Source organism: Oryx dammah, unplaced genomic scaffold (assembly GCF_014754425.2).
Source record: "Oryx dammah isolate SB20612 unplaced genomic scaffold, SCBI_Odam_1.1 HiC_scaffold_23, whole genome shotgun sequence".
Classification (NCBI taxonomy): domain Eukaryota; kingdom Metazoa; phylum Chordata; class Mammalia; order Artiodactyla; family Bovidae; genus Oryx; species Oryx dammah.
This window is the reverse complement of record NW_024070207.1, coordinates 67,233,550-67,257,134: the sequence shown is the minus strand read 5'-3', so window position 1 is coordinate 67,257,134 and position 23,585 is coordinate 67,233,550. Positions and strand designations below refer to the sequence as shown.

General features: G+C 36.0%; 1 protein-coding gene across 1 annotated transcript in view; it reads left to right on the top strand.

Annotated features, from left to right (window-relative positions):
• Positions 1-23,585, top strand: part of ATP7A (ATPase copper transporting alpha) — a 79,386-nt gene that overhangs the window by 8,597 nt on the left and 47,204 nt on the right. Inside the window, exons 2-5 of the mRNA XM_040265647.1 lie at positions 12,767-13,256; positions 13,780-14,505; positions 18,791-18,997; positions 22,478-22,641. Coding sequence (XP_040121581.1) covers positions 12,767-13,256; positions 13,780-14,505; positions 18,791-18,997; positions 22,478-22,641 — 1,587 coding nt within the window. The remainder of the gene's footprint in view (positions 1-12,766; positions 13,257-13,779; positions 14,506-18,790; positions 18,998-22,477; positions 22,642-23,585) is intronic.

The window sequence follows — 23,585 nt, the reverse complement described above, 5'->3', positions numbered from 1 at the left end:
CTGAGCTGAACTGAACTGAACTGAACTGATGGTAATATATGGAGGCTTTTTCTTAAATATAGTGTGGATTGCTGACTCTTCAGCATGTTTATTTTTATTGCCAGGGCTTAATGAGGCAATGTGTACTTTTAACTGAGTTGTGTCTTCATTTGTATAATGTACTTATTGTTTTAATATATTGTTTAGGTTTTCAGCATCATTAAAACAAGTTTTTATTTGTTGTGGTTCTATTTACTGGAAGTTTTCTGTAATTTTTCTTTTATTCAGTATTCATTACAATGATGACATAAAGTTAATGCAACTTTGGAATTTGATCAGCATGCATCAGTCCTAAAAAGGTTTTTCTTTGCCTACTTCAGATCCATATGCAAAAGATAAATTTTAGACATGCTGCCCAGAGTAGATGTAAATATTCTAAAGGGAGGTTTATCTAACTGAACATCAGATTTACTATAGGATTTAGAATTAGGAATCTGATGGATTCTAATAATCAGAAGCTCATTACATATTTTAAGTGTTCAAATCATTAAATTGGAACCAGAATGTTTTGTGTATCTCCAGATCAAATACTTATGGGAGTTCTGTCTTTTAATCTTAATCTAAACATTAAGTTTTTACCCCTTCCTCAGAGATTTCAAATGAATTTTAGCTTTTCAGTGAAGTACAGGATTCATGCTTTCTTGTCCTTACAGTGTTCTTGTCTGTGATTCATACGTCTCATAAGATCTTAAGCAAATTAGCTTCAGTTTGTCTTGTTTTTATTACCAAAAAATTGGCTAATTAGCACATAGTGATTCTTCATGAAATTTGATACAAAATTTCACCACATGTTGTGGTACCAATATGTTGACAGTTATTTTGTATACCTGAAACTCTACGTGTTTTTTCCCATGTCATCTTGGCCAGAGAGGACAAAGTAAACTGTATCCATTTTACTATTTGTTTGGGAAGAAAGTAGTGTTTCTCATTTGCTTACTAAACTACACACTCTGGTCAGATGAGACTATGTTGACAGTTGTGGCCGGAAAATCTTTCTTTACACAGTGAATATGCCTTCTGTTGAGTTTTCTGTCCTGTAGGTATCCATGTGAATACTTACATATGAAGTTTTCACTTTCACATGCTCCAAATGTAGGGTTTCCTCTGATTCTCCAGGCAAGGACACTGGAGTGGGTTGCCATGCCCTCCTTCAGAGGATCTTTCTGACCCAAGAATCAAACCAGTGTCTCTTACATCTCCTGCATTGGCAGGCAGGCTCTTTACCACTAATGCCACCTGGGAAGCCCCATTTACCATCTACCTTGGCATAACTACAGTCTTAGAGGCTTCCTCATTGCCTCCTCCCCTCCTCCCTGCCCTAAGGACATTGCTGCCTTTAATTTGTTTTGAGAGAGAGCCAAGTTGGAAAAGCTGAGAGATGACAGGTAACTTTTATTAACTCTACTACAAGTTTCCACCAAAGTGTTTGTATTCAGAATACTCAAATTTATAAAAATTATTGCAATTTTTAACTAATTGTAACTGTCCAAAAATCAGACAGATATTTTTGCAATTTGTTAATTAGAAAAAAGTGTGGCAAAAATAGCCCTGCAACCTTCAGTCCCAAAACTTAAAAATGAATAATTTAATTTCAGTGAATAAGTATGACATATGTACTTGACTTATCCTCAAATGAAACCAGTTAAACTTTTCCACTTGAGCTGAAATGGCTGGTGCTAGGGGCCAGGAAAGATATAAGCATCTGAATGCAGAGTTCTAAAGAATAGCAAGGAAAGATAAGAAAGCCTTCCTCAGCGATCAATGCAAAGAAATAGAGGAAAACAATAGAATGGGTAAGACTAGAGATGTCTTCAAAAAAATTAGAGATACCAAGGGAACAATTCATGCAAAGATGGGCTCGATAAAGGACAGAAATGGTATGGACCTAACAGAAGCAGAAGATATTAAGAAGAGGTGGCAAGAATACACAGAAGAACTGTACAAAAAACATCTTCACAACCAAGATGATCACGATGGTGTGATCGCTCACCTCGAGCCAGACATCCTGGAATATGAAGTCAAGTGGGCCTTAGAGAGCATCACTATGAACAAAGCTAGTGGAGGTGATGGCATTCCAGTTGAGCTATTTCAAATCCTGAATGATGATGCTGTGAAAGTGCTGCACTCAATATGCAGGCAAATTTGGAAAACTCAGCAGTGGCCACAGGACTGGAAAAGGTCAGTTTTCATTCCAATCCCAAAGAAAGGCAATGCCAAAGAATGCTGAAACTACTGCACCATTGCACTCATCTCACATGCTAGTAAAGTAATGCTCCAAATTCTCCAAGCCAGGCTTCTGCAATACATGAACCGTGAACGTCCAGATGTTCAAGCTGGTTTAGAAGAGGCAGAGGAACCAGAGATCAAATTGCCAACATCTGCTGGATGATCGAAAAAGCAAGAGAGTTCCAGAAAAGCATCTATTTCTGCTTTATTGACTATGCCAACGCCTTTGACTGTGGGGATCCCAATAAACTGTGGAAAATTCTGAAAGAGATGGGAATACCAAACCACCTGACCTGCCTGTTGAGAAACCTCTATGCAGGTCAGGAAGCAACAGTTAGAACTGGACAACAGACTGGTTCCAAATAGGCAAAGGAGTATGTGAAGGCTGTGTATTGTCACCCTACTTATTTAACTTATATGCAGAGTACATCATGAGAAACGCTGGGCTGGAGGAAGCAGAAGCTGGAATCAAGATTACCGGGAGAAATATCAGTAACCTCAGATACTCATAATCCCTTATGGCAGAAAGTGAAGAGGAACTAAAAAGCCTCTTGAGGAAAGTGAAAGAGGAGAGTGAAAAAGTTGGCTTAAAGTTCAACATTCAGAAAACGAAGATCATGGCATCCGGTCCCATCACTTCATGGCAAATAGATGGGGAAACAGTGGAAACAGTGTCAGACTTTATTTTTGTGGGCTCCAAAATCACTGCAGATGGTGATTGCAGCCACGAAATTAAAAGACCCTTACTCCTTGGAAGAAAAGTTATGACCAGCCTATACAGCATATTGAAAAGCAGAGACATTACTTTGCCAACAAAGGTCCATCTAGTCAAAGCCATGGTTTCTCCAGTGGTCATGTATGGATGTGAGAGTTGGACTATAAAGAAAGCTGAGCACCAAAGAATTGATGCTTTTGAACTGTGGTGTTGGAGAAGACTCTTGAGAGTCCTTTGGACTGCAAGGAGATCTAACCAGTCCATTCTAAAGGAGATTGGTCCTGGGTGTTCTTTGGAAGGACTGATGCTAAAGCTGAAACTCCAATACTTTGGCCACCTCATGTGAAGAGTTGACTCACTGGAAAAGACTCTGATGCTGGGAGGGATTGGGGGCAGGAGGAGAAGGGGACGACAGAGGATGAGATGGCTGGATGGCATCACCAACTCGATGGACATGAGTTTGGGTGAACTCTGGGAGTTGGTGATGGACAGGGAGGCCTGGCATGCTGCGATTCCTGGGTTCGCAGAGAGTCGGACACGACTGAGACTGAACTGAACTGAGGAGCAAAATAGAAGCTAAGTCTTACTAATTAACTGTGTGCTAATTTCAGTAAAGCTGTTTTAACCATCTAGAAACTAGTTCACATAGTTTTTCTCCAAATTACTTAGGTTCTTATTGTCTATGACAACTAATACATTTTCCAAAACCCTCAACTTTCTGACAAACTGTTTTAGATTATTAAATTTTTCCTAGTTATCTATGTAACACTAAAGGATGAGATTCTCTTTTGACATTTGCAAGTACATTCCTGTATAAATTTTCCCCTAGAGACTTATTGTACCCCACTCATATGTAAGGCTGCTATGTTTACTGCATCTTCCCAGAATTCACCACTGCTTAATATGGCCTATCTAAAGTCAGAAAATGCAATTAAATTGGATTAAGCTGTACAAGAAAAGTAGCAGAAGTATAACATGAAAGCACTTTGTGTTATCAACAGTGATTTATATGGATCCTAGTGACAGATACTTAAGGCTATAGTTTCCAGAGTACATTCATAATTTGTTTGCTAAAAATGAAGATAGACATGCTTTTTCTGCCTTTTCCAGCTCTGCCTCTACAGTCAGAAGCCCATATGATACAGAGTATACTAGTAATCCTTCTTCTTTTCTCCTTCCTTTAAAAAGTATATTACTAAGTGTTGTTTTCTAGGCTCAGAGACAGATTTATGGTGACGTTAAGCTTAAGTTTCAGAGCCTGCCACTTGCATCTACCCCTTCTAAGGCCTGGAAGTAATTGTAGCAATGTTCCCATGGTTATCTTTTTCTGTGAAAGTAAAATAATTTAACCACAATCCTTTAAATCCATTGTGTACTTCCAGTTCGACCCAGCTCTTTTAGACTTCCCTTTTATGTAGGTAGTATTGGATGTGCCATAGGCATTTTGGGGATCTGATTAATAGGTTGAATTGGGAATATGTTTAGTTTGGGGTTAAGGGGCTGTAAGGGGCTTCCCAGGTGGTGCTAGTGGTAAAGAATCTGCCTGCCAATGCAGGAGACACAGGAGATGCAAGAGACATGGGTTCGATCCCTGGGTCAGGAAGAAGGGAATGGAGAAGGGAATGGCTACCCACTCCAGTATTCTTGCCTGGAGAATTTCATGGACAGAGGAGCTGGGCAGGGTACAGTCCATGGGGTTGCGAAGAGTTGGACATGACTGAGCATGCATGGGCACATGCGCATGCATGCACGTACATACACAGTTCTTAGTTGCTTCTGTGTATAATGAAATTTGTGCTACAGGTTCTGGTAGGATAATGTTCTTACCACCCGTGATGCCAACACACCAGGGTCATGGCATAAAGGAGTAGGGCCTAGTGTAAAAGTGATAAATGAGTGTTATCAATTCAAAGAGTATTTAAAACTAGTTCACTGCACAAGTAAACTTTTCTGAAATGCCCAGAGATCTTATTGTTCATATATGAAAGAAACTTGATAGTTTTCCTAAATTTGACAATCATATATAAAATGATTTTACAAAATCACTGTTAAATGAAGCAGCAGTCAGAGTACATATATAGCCAAACATGTAGAAAGAGAAAATATTATACAGGTGTAGGAGGTATTATTAATAAAAAAGTTACTTTGATGGATTTTATGGTATTTGGTAAGTTTCAAAACTTTATAACATGTAATTTTGATACTCATTTAGAATATTTGCATTTGTACAGATGTTTTTTCATTTATAGTTTTGTGCTATTTTCCTTAATGAAGGTCCCTCATAATGCTTGTTTCAGGGGCAACAAAAGGTGAATTCACCTCTTTCTAGGCACTGTACGGAAAATTGTCCTTGTCCAAACATAATTTATACTCAGAATGCAGCTTAACATGTTAACACATACATATTGGTCACTTCTCAAAGACTGTTAAGGTTTAAATTTTCTGGATCATAGTTTCTGAGATTATAATTAAGACTAATGTGTAGTCAATTCAGAAACCAGATTTGAAGAGGACATTGTTTCAGCTAAGTCTAGGAGCTGTTCTTTGTATTTGGAATAAAGCTCTGATATGAATTAATATTATTTTGATGTTAAAGTCAAAGAGATGTTTGTTGTATTTGGAATAAAACTCTGATATGAATTAATATAATTGTGATGTTAAACTGAGTATGACTGTTTTATTTAAAAAATGTTACAGTGGAACAGATTAGAGATTTAATTAACAGGATTCAAGGCAAGTGAATAGTCAAGAAGTCTCTAATTTTGAAATAAGTAGAATGAATATGATTATACCTCTTGCAGCTTCAGCATTTAAATATATTTTGGGTATTATATCTTAAATTGCAAAGTTTATAAATGAGTGTTATACTCTTGTTCTGCCAAGACTGTAGACTTTAAAGAGATTAACTTGAAGCTTTATTTAATCGCCACAGTGGTCTGTTCAGGCGGAAAATAAAATGGGTAGATAATGTGAAAGTCTTTCTCTGAGATTGGCTTTTTTGAAAGTGGTAATGTAAAATTAAATTTAATTAGATATAAGCACCAAATGGCTCTAAAGGTTAATGCCTTTTTAACAGATTACTTTGTCCTTGAAACTTAACTGCATTTTGTGTGCTTTTTCCTTTACTCAGATAAAGGCTGCAGTCCATTTTCCTAACAGACTATCCTTTAAATAAATGACCACTTAGGTAATTCCCTTGCAATTCAGTGGTTAGGACTCACTGCTGAGGGCCCGGGTTTAATCCCTGGCCAGGGAACAAAGATCACACAAGCTGCACAGTGTGGCAAAAAAAAAAACAATCTAGATGCTAGCAGTTACCAAATTCATCCTGTGGATCAATACATTCCTTGCTCCCCTTAATATTAACTATTTTTTAAAAATTATTGGAAAAGTAACATATGTCCAGAGTAAAATCCGCTTCCCAAAAGAAACCAGTTATCAGTTTCCTATGTATGAATTCTCCTAGAAATAGACTGAATATAAGATGAATAACATTTGTAGATCTATATGCTGACTGAACAACCTAGGTTTGAACTGCACGGGTCCACTTATACACATTTTTTCAATAAATATGTGTTATAGTACTACATGATCTGTGGTTGGTTGAATCTGAGGGTGTGGAACTGAGGATATGGAGGGCCAAATGTAAAGTTATACATGAGGTGGGTGCCCTCACCCCCATCTCCTTGTTGTTTAAGGGTTAACTGTGTATATATGTGTGTGTATCTCCTTTGTATATAAATGGAAGCATACTATATACATACTGTTCTAACCTTGCTTTTTTTCACCTAGCAAATACATCTTATTGTTTCCTGTCAGCATATAGAAATCCATCTTTATTTCTATTTGGAACTTTTTCCCTTTAACATTTGGTATGGCAAATGATGATAGTGCATTGAACATTTCTTTTTTTCAAATGCTGTATTAGAGTAATATAGGCATTTTTCCTTGTATAAATTCTTAGTTAATAAATGGCCATCCATGAAGATGTAGAATCAGTTATTCAAACAGGCATAGGTTTCTGATTTAGTTGAACCAAGGATCAAAGACATATCAAATCCAAGGTTAAAAACTAGCAGTAGAGGAATCATGTAAAGAAGGACTTTTCCTACTTCCTTTCTTTGTATTTAAATTTTTATAATGAATAATCATTCATTAGTTACATAATTTTTGAAGAAAATGAAATTATATTAGTAATGAAAATTCGGACAAAACACTCAATTTATAGAAAAACAATACTACAACTTAAACTAACAAAATCTCCACATCTTTTTCATTTTCAAACATTTGACCTTTGAATTTTTAGAGTGGTTTTGGGCTGTTGTCTTAGTCTCTAAGAATTGTCTTTTGCTAGTTCGTACATTGGTTTAAAATTTTTAAGTTGTAACTTTTATTTAGGTTGGTCAAATTGGATAAATATCAATAGAACTTGATGCCTTCCTCTTATACTTTAATTTTCAGTATCCTTTATTGAAACATCAGAGTGTTACTCAGTTAAAATATATATATATTGTTTTTTCAGCAAACAGTAATAAAATTTATATTGAGACATATGTGATATAAATGGGATTCCTATTGTGTATTTTATATAGTATTTAGTTGGCAAAATATATGTGCAAGAAGAATCAGACATATTAGAAATTCAAGATTATTGATGAATCATTTTACTTTTCTGAATTTAGTCTCTGTAGAAGGACAGGATCCTTTCAAGCTCCTGCAAAACCTCTGAATCCCTCTATATTGAGTTGTTATGAAAATGTTAGAAAATAGGCTTTAAACCATTTAAAGATTTTCCCACTGGCTTAGTAGCATGGGGGAAAAGCAAGAGAGTTCCAGAAAAACATCTATTTCTGCTTTATTGACTATGCCAAAGCCTTTGACTGTGTGGATCCCAATAAACTGTGGAAAATTCTGAAAGAGATGGGAATACCAGACCACCTAACCTGCTTCTTGAGAAATCTGTATGCAGGCCAGGAAGCAACAGCTAGAACCGGACGTGGAACAACAGATTGGTTCCAAATAGAAAAAGGAGTACGCCAAGGCTGTATATTGTCACCCTACTTATTTAACTTATATGCAGAGTACATCATGAGAAACGCTGGACTGGAAGAAACACAAGCTGGAATCAAGATTGCCTGGAGAAATATCAATAACCTCAGATATGCAGATGACATCACCCTTATGGCAGAAAGTGAAGAGGAACTAAAAAGCCTCTTGATGAAAGTGAAAGTGGAGAGTGAAAAAGTTGGCTTAAAGCTCAACATTCAGAAAATGAAGATCATGGCATCCGGTCCCATCACTCCATGGAAAACAGATGGAGAAACCGTGGAAACAGTGTCAGACTTTATTTTTTGGGGCTCCAAAATCACTGCAGATGGTGATTGCAGCCATGAAATTAAAAGATGCTTACTCCTTGGAAGAAAAGTTATGACCAACCTAGATAGCATATTCAAAAGCAGAGACATTACTTTGCCGACTAAGGTCCGTCTAGTAAAGGCTATGGTTTTTCCAGTAGTCATGTATGGATGTGAGAGTTGGGCTGTGAAGAAGGCTGAGCACCGAAGAATTGATGCTTTTGAACTGTGGTGTTGGAGAAGACTCTTGAGAGTCCCTTGGACTGCAAGGAGATCCAACCAGTCCATTCTGAAGGAGATCAGCCCTGGGATTTCTTTGGAGGGAATGATGCTAAAACTGAAACTCCAGTACATTGGCCACCTCATGCGAAGAGTTGACTCATTGGAAAAGACTTTGATGCTGGGAGGGATTGGGGGCAGGAGGAGAAAGGGACGACCGAGGATGAGATGGCTGGATGGCATTACTGACTCGATGGACGCGAGTCTGGGTGAACTCCGGGAGATGGTGATGGACAGGGAGGCCTGGTGTGCTGCGATTCATGGGTTCACAAAGAGTTGGACACGACTGAGCGACTGAAGTGAACTGAACTGACTGAATCTGAATTTATTATGTTGAAGTATCAATTAACTCCTGGGGGGATAAAAGGGAATTTCAGTGTGCTAAAGCAAAGTACCTTTCCCAAAGTGACTTTTAAAAATGGAGAAATGTTAGAATATAGAATATAATTGTCAAATCTTGGTAAAAACCTAAGGAGATACGTTCTGTTAGTCATTTTTTATTTAAACTGATATGGGAAGAAGATATGAATTGTAGAGGGGAAAAGTAAACATAGAACTAAAATTTAGTTCACACACTAGAAATATTTCATACTTATGAGGTATTTTTATTTATAAGTCACAAATTGTTCAAATCACAGGCATAGAATTTTGGTTTTTCGAGTAGATCAAAGATCATCTAGCCTCATCATGTATAAATGGAAAGAGTATGGACTTTGGAGTTACAGAGACCTACATTTGAATTCTAGCTCTTTCATTTTCTTGCTGAATTTCTTGAGCAATTTATTCAGTGTCCTAGCCTTCAGATAGGAAGTTGGATCACCTTTTATTTTCAGATGAGAAGGAATACACAAAAGAAAATATACTAATGACAACCCAAGAAGTGGTAATAAAACAGTTTTTAGCTTTTCTAGAAAATTAGAAGTCAAAAGAACTGTGTTTCAAGAAACTTAAGCCCTTAGATTTGTCTTAAGTTTCTTGCTTGAGAATAGATGATGCAGCCTTTTTATATTTATGCAAATTATACAGAAATTACATACAGATAAAGTATACGATGCTTGAATTTCATGTTTTAGACATTTCAGTAGACAAATAACTCCTTATGCATTAAAATAATGGATCTTTACAATATCTATGGACAGCACCCTCTACACCACTGTTAATACTGTTGAGGCCACAGAGTATGTTTGGTTTCTTTTCTTCTTTCACTCCTGCTGCTGCTGCTGCTGCTAAGTCTCTTCAGTCGTGTCCGACTCTATGCGACCCCACAGACGGCAGCCCACTAGGCTCCTCTGTCTCTGGGATTCTCCAGGCAAGAATACTGGAGTGGGTTGCCATTTCCTTCTCCATCTTTCACTCCTACCTTCATCTAAATATAGTGAACAGTGCTCCACCTTGAGTCCTTCATAGGAGCCACATTTATAGATTGTAGACTTTTGGATGTTTATTTTCAGGGGAACTATTGATAAAATAGAAATGTAGTTCCCCTGGGAAAAAACAAAACAACATTGATTCCTAATGAAAGATTCTGAGAAGAAAAACAAGCAGTTGAAACTTTGGAGCACTGTGGGGAATAGGCGAAGGTGGTTTGCATTGGTGGTGATCAAGGAGAGTGGCACAGACCGAGAATCAGATTGCTCCCAGCAATTTCCAGTTCTTTGGAGTCTGTGCTTGCTTTTACTCACCATTGGATAACTAGCACGTGATAGGTATTCAGTAAATGTTTGTTAAATAAATAAGTGCTATTTTAGCTTCCTGCTCAAGGATTTGGCATACAGAATAGTATTGTGATAAACACTTGGTGAATTTCCTCTTACACGAAGGTGCTGCCTGTTTTTGTTTCCTTTGAGACCTTGGGCTTGAAAAATCTCTTTGATATCTTAGCATTCAGAGGAAAAGTCAAGTGTTGTTATCCCAAAGGGGAACATTTTTTTGTGCTAGATATGGCTGACCTGGCCTTAAAACACACAAATAGAAGTTACTGAATAAGGAAGTGTTTTCTGGTTTGCAACATGAAAACAACATAGGATAATGCAACTTTTTTGTATAGTATTTTATATACATAGTTTCCTTGTTTTTTTTTTTTTTTGTCTTTTATATCTAGAAGACAGGGTATGGCAATAAAAAGTATAGCAAATCATTGGGTGATAAAGTGATTTTTGCTATTAAAAATCAATTTTCACAACACTTCCTCATTGGGTACTTTGGTAAATTGAAATTTGGCAGGAGGAGTTGGGGATTAGCTCAAAATCAGGACTTGTTTATGAGATATCAGATATATTTAAGCCTAGAGGGGGAAAAATCCCCTTCCCTTTTTAAAAGTTTGGCACTTGATCAGAAGTAGAGTAGTACATAGAGCAGTACTGTCCAATGGAACATTCTGTAATGGTGAAAATGTTCTGTATTTACTCTGTCCCTTGTGGCAGCCACATTGGCCATTGAACACTAGAAATGTGGCTAATGCAATTGAGGAACTGAATTTTTTAATCTTTTCATTTTTGTTTTTAAAATTATACCCCCAAATTGACTTCTTTTTGGCATGCAGTTCTATGAATTTTTTGTTTGTTTGCTTGCTTTTTTTAGGTTTGGTTAATTTTAACACATGTATAAATTAATTTGGAGAAGTAAATGGCAACCCACTCCAGTACTCTTCCCTGAAGAATCCCATGGACAGAGGAGCCTGGCGGGCCACAGTCCATGGGGTCGCAAAGAGTTGGACACGACTGAGCGACTAACACACATAGATTAATTTAACTACCCCAAGCCAGGGCAGCTCAGTTCCATCACTCCAAAATGATTCTTCTCTAAATGCAAATATAACTATGTCATTCCCCTGCTTAAATTTTCCATGACTCTATATTACCTATAGAATAAAGTACAGATGATTATTGGCATACAAGAGCCCCCATGATAAAGCAGTTGCCTAATTATGCAGCCTTTCATTTTTCTCTACTTTTGTGTTTACATTTGTCATGAGTTCCCTGCTTCGAATGTCCTTGCTAATTTCTGTTATTCCTTTAACATTCAAGTATTATCTCCCCTAAGAAGCTTTTTTGACACACATTCCCAGGGATGAATGGGTATTCATTTTTTCTGTCCTCTGTTCTAGCATTGCTCCCTGTGACTATGTCATGATCAGCTTTGTATCATGAGAATCTTAGTTCCTGGCACATATAATAAGTGTTTGATAAATATTAGTTTTTCAGTGTTTACTTTTATATGACTTACTGCTTCAAAGAACTACTTTCCTGTTTACTCATATGATCCTTATAATAACCCTGGAAGATAATAGAGCACATTTCTTCATTTTTCTGATGGTAGAGCTAGTGAGTGTGGTTAACTTATAAATGGAGAATTGACACTGGAGCTCAAATCTTCTGACTCAACCCAGTTTTTTTTTTTGTGTGTGTGTGTATGTGACTACTTCATAAATCTTTATAACCCATGTGTTACCCAAAGAGATGCAGGGTAAGATGTCCAGGTAGTAGTTAAATTATATTCAGTTGCTGAGCTTTAAGAATACAATAATTATTTTAATAATCAAATCAGGAAAAATGATAAAGATGTTCTTATTTTGCACAAAAGTAATACTAGACTATAGTAGAAGGTTGTAGAAATACTTGCTAAAATCAAGTGAAAGGAAAAAAAATAAAATCAAGTGAAAGAAAAAAAAAAACCTATGAATATTGGCCTTCATAAACCAGCATGTTTATACCTTTTCTTGCAACAAGTTTATCTTAATTGAACATTTTAAAACTTTAAACTTCATTTCCAATTTGTTTTATGTAGGTAATCTTCTTTCCTGAAATTATCTTTTGAATTGGTAGAGTGCTAAGTGTTGGAATATTTTGTGAAAGGAGATGAAGAGTAGTTTGTTCTCTGTTATGAAATTGTAAGGTGTGTTTGTCTGTGCACATTTCAAATGCCTAATCATTACCTGAGTCAAGTACACCTACATAGAGCTTTACCATTCCTGTAGGTACACAAGACATTTTGTGCTACTTTCTAAAGAGAATAGGAAAGATGAGAACTAATAAAGAAACTCTATTTGATTTAATTATTTGTTTCATTCTTGATGGTGGTGTGATGATTGATAATTTTAAGTTCCATATCATAAAATTTAATTAAAATTACTTCTGCAATTTCCTTCCAAAAGGTTTCACTGGAAGAAAAAAATGCAACTATTATTTATGACCCCAAACTACAAACTCCAAAGACCCTGCAGGAAGCTATTGATGACATGGGCTTTGATGCTATTCTCCACAATCCTAAGCCTCTCCCTGTTTTAACTGAAACTGTGTTTCTGACTGTTACTGCTTCACTGGTTCCGCCATGGGACCATATCCAAAGCACATTGCTCAAGACCAAGGGTGTGACAGATATTAAAATTTCCCCTCAGCAGAGAACTGCAGTGGTGACAATAATCCCTTCTATAGTGAATGCCAATCAGATAGTAGAGCTGGTTCCTGATCTCAGTTTAGATACTGGAACTCTGGAAAAAAAGTCAGGAACTTGCGAAGATTATAGTATGGCTCAACCAGGTGAAGTCATGCTGAAGATGAAGGTGGAAGGGATGACCTGCCATTCATGTACTAGCACCATTGAAGGAAAAATTGGGAAACTGCAAGGTGTTCAGCGAATTAAAGGTAGTGTGACTGATATTGTTTATTTGATTGCTTTGTAAGGCTTGGTTTTCTGTTTTGGTCTTTTAACTTTAGCATTTTCCTTTAAGCATGGGTTTTGAATCTGTGGGACTAGAATGTTACTGCTTCATTGAAGTTTGAGAAACAGTGTATTCTCAGGATTAATGTCAAGTAAAGTTAATGATTATAATTAAAAGTTACATGAATCTTGAACTAGCATAAAAGGCAGCCAAGGTGGCATTCATGGAGTTCAGGGTTCTTAACGCAACATGCCTAGGGTCCTCTTGACCTCTGTTTCTATTCAGGCATGCAGAAACTTGGAGACCACAGATACAGTGGTCACATCTTTTGCTTTTTTCTAGTCCACATCAGTAACATTTTCTGAAAAGAACAGAATTATTTTAAGAAAGGATAATGACAACAATGAGAGAGAAACAATTATGTGTGGTATTAATTTGGTCTACAGAATGTTTTCTGAAGTGGCTCAGGAATAACTGAATTAAATATTTTTCTTTCTATTAACTAGTTTCCTTGGACAGTCAAGAAGCTACTGTTGTTTATCAACCTCATCTTATCACAGCAGAGGAAATAAAAAAGCAGATTGAAGTTGTGGGCTTTACAGCATTCATCAAAAAACAGCCCAAGTACCTCAAATTGGGAGCTATTGACATAGAACGTCTAAAGAACACACCAGTCAAATCATCAGAAGGATCACAGCAAAGGAGTCCATCATACACCAGTAATTCAACAGTCATTTTCACCATAGATGGCATGCATTGTAAATCATGTGTGTCAAATATTGAAAGTGCTTTATCTACACTCCAACATATAAGCAGTGTAGTAGTTTCTTTAGAGAATAAATCTGCCATAGTAAAGTACAATGCAAGTTTAGTCACTCCAGAAACACTGAAAAAAGCAATAGAGGCCATATCGCAAGGGCAATATAGAGTTAGTAGTGCAAGTGAAATTGAGAGTACCTCAAAGTCTCCCTCCAGTTCATCTCTTCAAAAGAGTCCTTTGAACGTAGTTAGCCAGCCTCTAACTCAAGAAACTGTGATAAACATTGATGGCATGACTTGTAATTCATGTGTGCAGTCTATTGAAGGTGTCATATCAAAAAAGGCAGGTGTAAAATCCATTCAAGTATCACTTGCAAATGGCAAAGGGACTGTTGAGTATGATCCTTTACTAACCTCTCCAGAAACCTTGAGAGAAGCCATAGAAAACATGGGATTTGATGCTTCCTTGTCAGGTAATTATCATTTTTTTCTTTGATTCCTCTAATGTTCTTTTATTTACACTTTGCTAATTCTTTTGGCTTTTATCAGTGAAAAATGAGTAATAGGCACTGTAGTTCTACTTTTTAGAAATATGACATATGTCAGCAGCATATATGAAACATATATAAAGATGCATAATGATGTTTGCATAATTATATAGAAACTAGAAACATTAAATAAAGCATGATACCTCCATATGAGGAAATGCTCAGAAGCCATAAAAATTATGGTGTTGAAGATACTTAATGCCATGGGAAAGTGAGATATTTTGCTAAATGAAAAAGCAAGTGAAAAAGTCATATGGTCAAAATTTTATAAACACATGTATAAGGATTTATGCTATGTTTGTTATTTATGTATATGAATAAAATTCCTGGTAGAATATGAACAAAATTTTAAATGTAGTTATTTGTGAGTGGTAGGGTAAAGGTGATAATTTGTTTTCATTGTGCTTTCCTATGTATTTTAAGTTTTTTTGTGACAGGGTTATATGTATATTTGTATATATTTATGTATATATAATATGGGAGAAGCAAATGTTATTTTAAAAGAAAAAATAGAGCCTCAAATGTAGAAAACAAACTTACAGTTAGCAGGGGATAAGGGGAGGAGGGATAAATTGGGAGATTCGGTTGACATATACACACTATTATATATAAAACAGGTAACTAATAAGAACCTGCTGTATAGCCCAGGGAACTCTACTCAGTGCTCTGTAATGGCCTATATGGGAAAAGAATCTTAAAAAAAAAGAGTGGATATATGTATATGTATAGCTGATTCACTATGCTGTACACTTGAAACTAATATAATATTGTAAATCAACTATATTGCAAACAAAAATTTTAAAAAGAAAATGAAAATAGTAGAGATAAATAGTAGATTTAAGCTGTAGTTTCAAATTTAGGCATTCTAATTAACCTGACTCTAGAACTGGCCCAAAGTCTTCCTGTTTTCTGGCAGCTCTTACCTTGAACTGAAACCAGAGATGTATATCCAATGGAATTTGCCCATGTGAACTTGTTTTGAACTAGAATTGAACCTAGCCTTGAATTAAACTGGAAATTCCCTAAATGAAATTTCTTGCTCTGAATATTAATGGAAAAGTTGAATAACTAATTTCTAGACAGTGTCATTGGACTTCCCCGGTGGCTCAGCAGTAAAAATCCACCCGCAGTGCAAGAGACATGGGTTCAATCGCAGGGTTAGGAAGATCCTTTGGATGAGGGCATGGCAACCCACTCCAGTATTCTTGCCTGGGAAATCCTATGGACAGAAGAGCCTGGTAGGCTACAGTTCATGGGGTCACAAAAGAGTCAGACACGACTTGGTGACTAAGCAGCAACAATAACAAACATTTTAAAAGCCATAATGAATAGGTAGAAAACCTTGGCAAAGTGATTATGACCATAAAATAACATGCATTATGACTACAGTAACCCATATTATTGGGATAAAAAGTTAATATCAATTGACTGCATTGTGTGTTTCGGCTATAGATCAATCAGAGTTTAAGATGCCACCAGAATTGTGGCTGCCCATTTTCTGAATGCTAGTGTCAATGCCGGTCCAGGCTTCATAGTCTGCCACTCTGAAACCTGTTCATACAGACTTAGAGGGATCATTGCATTTCGCCTTCATGTCATACCAGTCCTGGGTGGACAATAAATGTTAATAAACGAAATAGAAATATAGGAGGTGCTGTTTATCATGACCACCAATATCGTCATTATCGTAAGAAGATATATAATATATGAAGTTGTCTTCACTAACCAATTAAAGCAAACAAAATACTCAATTAAATTCCTTTTCCTTTTTTGTAACTTTTTAATCTCTAATTTCAAACTTACAGAAAAGCTGCAAGAATAGTACAAAGAATTCCTGTTTACCAATTTTACTCGGATTCCATTGTTAATACTGTTGCTGCATTTGTTTTATCATTCTTTTTCTTTAAACATATGTCTATAGACATATATTCAAACACACAATACACACACACGTAGCTATCTTTTTCTGAATCATTTGAGAGTAAGTTGCAGACATGATGTTTATAGTTAAACATAAACATAGCTGTTTTTAAGCCATTTTCTGATTATATATTTATTCATATTACTTTAGACTAAACCTGCCAGTTTTGAGGATCAGACTGGAAACCCTTTCTTGAAATTTTTGGATTCTTTTCTGATTGTTGCCTCACATGTGGGAGAGTCAGTCTTTTGAATTCATTTATACATAAGTAGTGTTGCTACAGTTTATAGAAAAGCCAGTTTAAAGAAACTAGCCATTTAATTCACTGTGGCTTTTTAACACCTGTACTGCCTCTGTGAAAGATGGAAGCATTTGCTCTTGCCACATTCACTGGGGTAAGGTCACAATTTTGTGAATCTTTGTTGAGAAATCATGCCATTGTAACTAAAAGGGCTTACCTCTATGACTTATTTTAATTCAATACTGTACTTCTAGAGTGTGAAATTGCAGATGGTGTTTTGGTTACTTCTGGTATCTGAAATAACTAAATTACTCTTTAATAAGACTTAAAGTAATTGGTAATATAAACTTTCTTTTCATTGTCCAAGTTCAAAATTTTAAATCTTCATAATAATTAGGATAGAATGAATAAGCTCTTGGCTAGACTAAAATAATGTTTTTACCCCCAAGCCAAAGCTATTTCCTTTGAGCAAATGAGCCTCCTTTTTGAATTTTTGGTACTATTTGGTAAATTTTATCCTCTTTGTTCTAAATAATACTCTCATAATCTGAATGAATACCATTTTCTGAATTGATTCACATATAAGATCAGAGACTGTCTAATTTTGGAATTAGGAGAATCTCATCCTTTGCTATTCAAAGTGTCCTTTGCTATACCCAGACTGGCAGTACTGCCATCACTTGGAAGCTTATTGGAACAGAATTTCAGGCCTCACCCTCAATGTACTGAATCAGAATCTACATTTTAACAAGATCCCCCAGGTGATTGTATGTCAAAATTTAAGAGTCTTTATTATAACTGATTTGAGAAGTCAGGCTTTTGTTATGGAAGTGGTCAGGCTTTTGTTAAAGTTTCTTCAAAAGATGCCTTTTTCCGGTATCCTGAAAACCAGCTCTGCTATGAAGGGTTTCCTCTATGGACTAGCCAAATAGACTTGAATCAGTTTTTTGCCCAAGGGAAAGAAGTAACACATTAGTGGAAATTTCCACATCACTTCTTTTCCTCCTTATCTCTGCAGCAGAGTTGAAAATGTTTAGCTTTTTAGCAGGCATATGGAAGTGCTAAAAAGAATACTTTCTCCTTTCTTGGGAGGTGATTAATACTGAAATGGATAAACTAAGTCTCCGCTAAGACTGCAGGGGAGCTTCTGGGATGACAGATGCTTTCCACTGTTTCACAGTCCATAAACATTCTACAGAAAAATTCTCTGAATACTTTGTGAAAAATGAAGATTATTGCTGACTTACTCCTTGCCTATTCTTCCATTGTCCACCAAAGACATTTTAATTTAAAAAACACTATGTATTATTGTTAAAATTCAAGCATACAGCAGTGTCTATAGAGGAAATTTGTTCATCTTTCTGTTATTCTATTCCTACTATAACCTGATTCCCCAGAAATAGCCTCTACTAGTAGTTTGGTATGTACCTTCCTAGGCTTCCTTATGCATGTTCTCGTGTATGCACTCTAACAATTTTTAAATGACATTGTACTGCATTGCTGTTTTGCAGATTGCTTTTTGTCCCACTTACATGAATTGCTTTACTGCCAGTATGTAAATCATTAACATAATGATAGAAATTCATTATAAAACTAAAGCCTTTCTATTAATAAACCACTGTCTACTGGAGTTTGGGGTAGAGATAATGGGCTTGAAGATCTTGATATAAAGTTCTGTTTATTCATCTAGTTCCGATTTTCCCAAGAATTGGGATGCGCAGTGTTGAACTTGGAAGTCACATCCTGGAAAGTGTAAAGATAGCATTGCACAGGGCTCTAGGTCCATGACAGTTTTAAAGGAATGCGTTGACAGTGCCTGGAGAAGGAAATGGCAACCCACTCCAGTATTCTTGCCTGGAGAATCCCGTGGACAGATGAGCCTGGTGGGCTGTTGTCCATGGAGTCACACAGAGTTGGACACGACTGAAGCGACTTAGCAGCAGCAGCTGCAGCAGTGTTGACAGTGCCAGGAGGTGTGGATTGTGATAAGTGACGAGGATGCAGCTGGAGAATACCTCAAATGAAAAGAATCTTTCCCTGTCCACCAGATACAAATGAACCGTTGGTAGTAATAGCTCAGCCCTCATCAGAAATGCCACTTTTGACCTCAACTAATGAATTTCACACTAAAATGATGACACCAATTCATGACAAGGAGGAGCCAAAGACTTCATCTAAGTGTTATATACAGGTCACTGGTATGACTTGTGCTTCCTGTGTAGCAAACATTGAACGGAATTTAAGACGAGAAGAAGGTAAGACATTCTTAAAACTTGCTATTTTATGTACTAATTTGAGAACTCTGTCCTTTTTGTCCTCTTATGTGTTTTGTAACCATGTTTATGATTATTGCCAAGGCCTCATAAATACTATCAGTGATTTACAGGACAACCTTGACTTCCTCATAGCCACTTTTTGTTCCCTTAGATATAGTTCCTGTCTCATTAATCTCATGGCTGCACTTTAATATCAGTGAAATTTGTAGTCAAATAGCAGAAGGAAAGGAGAAGGCAATGGCACTCCATTCCAGTGCTCTTGCCTGGAAAATCCCATGGATGGAGGAGCCTGGTAGGCTGCAGTCCATGGGGTCACTAAGAGTTGGACACGACTGAGTGACTTCACTTTCACTTTTCACTTTCATGCATTGGAGAAGGAAATGGCAACCCACTCCAGTGTTTTTGCCTGGAGAATCCCAGGGATGGGGGAGCCTGGTGGGCTGCCATCTATGGTGTCGCACAGAGTTGGATGCGACTGAAGCGACTTAGCAGCAGCAGCAGAAGGAAATACATAAGATTACTATTCTTTATGGACCTTGGCTGCAGTGGATTTTAAGAAACATAAATTTTCTGATAAAGCTATGCTTAAAACTAACAGCTAGAATCCATAATTTTCAGTATTACTATACGCAGGGCAAGCACTGGACCAAAGCCAAGTTTTACAATTGTTCTCTTGCAGCAGTTTGATTACTGATCTTTACTTGCAGTAAAAGTGTTCAAAAGTTACTCAATATTGTGTACAAGTTTTCATTTTTGGTTACAAATTCTTAGAAAATCTGCAATATGTTTGTTTATTTAGTCACACTCAGATGTTTTAGCTTTTAATTTTGCACTCACATTAATGGACTTCATTGCATAGTGTAGTAGATTTGTTAACCATAGAGATAGGTGATTATGTTTAATGAACCTGAAGTCATAGGTTTGGTACTCAGGTAGCCCTAGCCCCAGGTATCTTGCTGATAGTCACAAGGGCTGATTAAATAAGATTAGTATAAGCTTAGCATCACTATTGGGGAAATAAAGTATATAGAGTAATAGTACAGACCTATGGCTAGTAAACTCACCTTATATGTAAAGATCAGAACATTATTGTAACAAAATGTATTATTATATACTAGAGCTATCTTAAGTTCAATATTATCTTGTCCACATTCTGTCATTTCTACATCCTTCATTTCATCTTGCATTATATCTAATTAGAATGCAGTCTGGGCTAAATTATACTTTGTTTAAGTGATTAACAAGAATAGGAGGAAGGTTGCAAGAAAATGAAAGCAAAAAGAAATTTCCAAGGGGCTTGTTTAACTTTAGAACCAACTATTTTAGGAGAAGTTCAGATATAGACTTTCTCATGTGACAAGCAGTGGCTACTGCAGATAACAATTACAGATCTTTTTTTTTAAATCCCTAAAACTGATTGTTTCAATTACTTTCTATTGCTCCTTTACCACCTTTTAACCTGGTTAGAAATATCTTTGGCCTAGCTCGGGTCAACATTCACTGCATTCACAATCTACCTATATTCACTTCTGTTTTTTTTTAATTAAGTGGCACTGGTCTTCCCTCAGTTTCATCTGGATTATATTTTTAAAAAAAATAGAAAAAAGTTCTAATTGTATTTTGAAGTAAAAATTTAAAAAATTGTCCATAATTTATAAAAGTATAAAATATTTTTGAAACTTGCAAAAACAGATTTTCTGTTTCTTTTTGGCTATAGATTACATTCAACTGAAGTGAAAAGATATTTTTCCTTTCCCTATACCCTTCTCTTATCACCGATACTTTCCTATGATCTGATCCTCTGAATTATTTGGTACTCAGAAAGCCCAGTGTGTAACTACCTTTTTTCTCCAAAGAAAAGAGTACTTTTTTTTGGTAGCCAATTTCGTATAGAAAGCTTAGATTATATTAGATAGTTTATTTTCATATTAAAAACTTATTAAATTAGTATTTGGACATTTTTAAATTTTTATCAGACCCCAGTGCTGACCTATGGATTGCTGATTCCTATTCCCTGTCAGGTAGCCACCAAGTGCCACAGATTCCTAGAAGGAACTGCCATTTCTGCTGCATGTTATTAATTTTCTTCCTGGAAATGACAGAAATAGCTGACCTAGAGAAGTGGAGTGGTTGTTAACAAAATGCTGATACCAGAGAACAGCATGACTGCCATAAAATGAACTGCTTTGTTAAGCTGTATGGCACTTTTTGGAGGGGGGTGGAATAAGAGCATTTTAGATTAATGTGTGTCAGGCAATACAATTTGAGAGAGAAATGACTGTTATTTGATAATATTATAATGTGTATGTTGGTATATTCTTAGATTCTTTGCTACAATTACATTGATTTCCTAAGTAAATGAGTTCTTTTCTCTAGGACTCTATCTTACAGGTTTCTAAAAATACTTTATATTCATTTCCTAAAAATACTTTATATTTGGATCGCAATTCAAACAGTGTTAAACAGTTCTAAGACAGTTGTGGAAATGTGAATATTGCCTGGATGTTTGATGATATTGAAGAATTATTTTAGGTTTGATAATGGTATTATTATTTTTTTAAGAGTCTTTTTTTAAAGGGTTATTTATTTATTTTGGCTGTGCTGGGTTTTCAATTTTTGCTGTGTGTGGGCTTTCTCTAGTTGTGGTGAACGGGGCTTCTCTAGTTGCAGTGCGAGGGTTTCTCATTGTGGTGGCCTCTCTTGTTGTGAAGCACGAGCTCTAGGGACACAGGCTTCAATAGTGTGGCTTGCAGGCTCAGTCGTTGTGGTACATGGGCTTAGTTGCCCTGTAGCATGTGGGATCCTTGTGATCAGGGATTGAACCCATGTCCTCTGCATTGGCAAGTGGATTTTTAACCACTGGACCACCAGGGAAGTCCAAGAAAAAGAGTCTTATCTTTTAGAGATACATATTTAAAATTTTACATATTATATGATATTTGGGATTTGCTTCAGAATAATCAGGGTAGAGAGTAGGGATGAGTGGGTAGGAATATATATGAAACTTGAGCAGCCCAGTATTATTGATAGTTATTGAAGCTGAGAGATGGATACATTGAGTTTATTATGTTGTTCTGTCTTAAGTGTGTGTGTGTGTGTGTGTATTTGAAATTTTCCATAATAAAAAGTTTTTAAAAATGAGGACAAGTTTTCAAAAATTTTATTTGGGTTCAAGATTGTATAAAAGTGAAGAAATAAAATTTTCCAGATTCACTTAACCCTTCCATAGTTAAATGAAAAGAAAACTACTATAAAATTATTCTTGGGAACTTCCCTAATGGGCCAGTGGCTAACACTCAATGCTGTAAATTCAGGTGACCTGGCTTCAATTCCCAGTGAGGGAATTAGATCCCACATGCTGCATTAAGACCTGGCACAGTCAAATAAATAAATATTTTTTTTAAAAGACTCTTTTATGAGAAATGTTATCTGACTTGTTTTTCTTATCAATATTCCTAGGAATATATTCTGTACTTGTGGCTCTGATGGCTGGCAAGGCAGAAGTGAGGTATAACCCTGCTCTCATACAACCCCCAGTGATAGCCGAGTTAATCCGAGAGCTTGGATTTGGAGCCATTGTGATAGAAAATGCTGATGAAGGAGATGGTGTTTTGGAACTTGTTGTAAGTAAGAAGGTTTGTGTGGTTAATAGAATTTCCAGGAAAAACTTGGCAAGAAATCAGAAAAGAGATCAAAAAATAATTAAAATGTTGGGAAAGTAAAACATAAAATGAAAATGAAGGAAATTGGAAAGATATTGACAGTGGTGACTTTCAAGTGCAGAATGTAAAAGATAATCATCGTCTCTATTAAGAACCAATAAACAGGAATTGGGTTTGAATGAATAAATGAAAATTAACTTTAAAAATATAGTATGATTCCTACCTAGTAGCATGTAAAAGAATAAATTCTAGAAGTATTAAAGACTTAAATTTTATAAATAAAGTCATAAAGCTAGGTATAAGTTATATTGGTTTAAAATGACATTTTTGCCAACCCAGAAAATATTTTATTTGTATAACTTAAATAATTAAAACAAAAAATTTAACCTTGTACCAAAGTTCCAGCTCAGACAAAAATTTGAATGTATAAATGCAAAAGAGACCATAGCAAAAATCAACAAAGCCAAAAGCTGGTTCTTTGAAAGGATAAATAAAATTGACAAACCATTAGCCAGACTCATCAAGAAGCAAAGAGAGAAAAATCAAATCAATAAAATTAGAAATGAAAATGGAGAGATCACAACAGACAACACAGAAATACAAAGGATCATAAGAGACTACTATCAGCAATTATATGCCAATAAAATGGACAATCTGGAAGAAATGGACAAATTCTTAGAAAAATACAATTTTCCAAAACTAAACCAGGAAGAAATAGATAATCTTAACAGACCCATCACAAGCACGGAAATTGAAACTGTAATCAGAAATCTTCCAGCAAACAAAAGCCCAGGTCCAGACGGCTTCACAGCTGAATTCTACCAAAAATTTAGAGAAGAGTTAACACCTATCCTACTCAAACTCTTCCAGAAAATTGCAGAGGAAGGGAAACTTCCAAACTCATT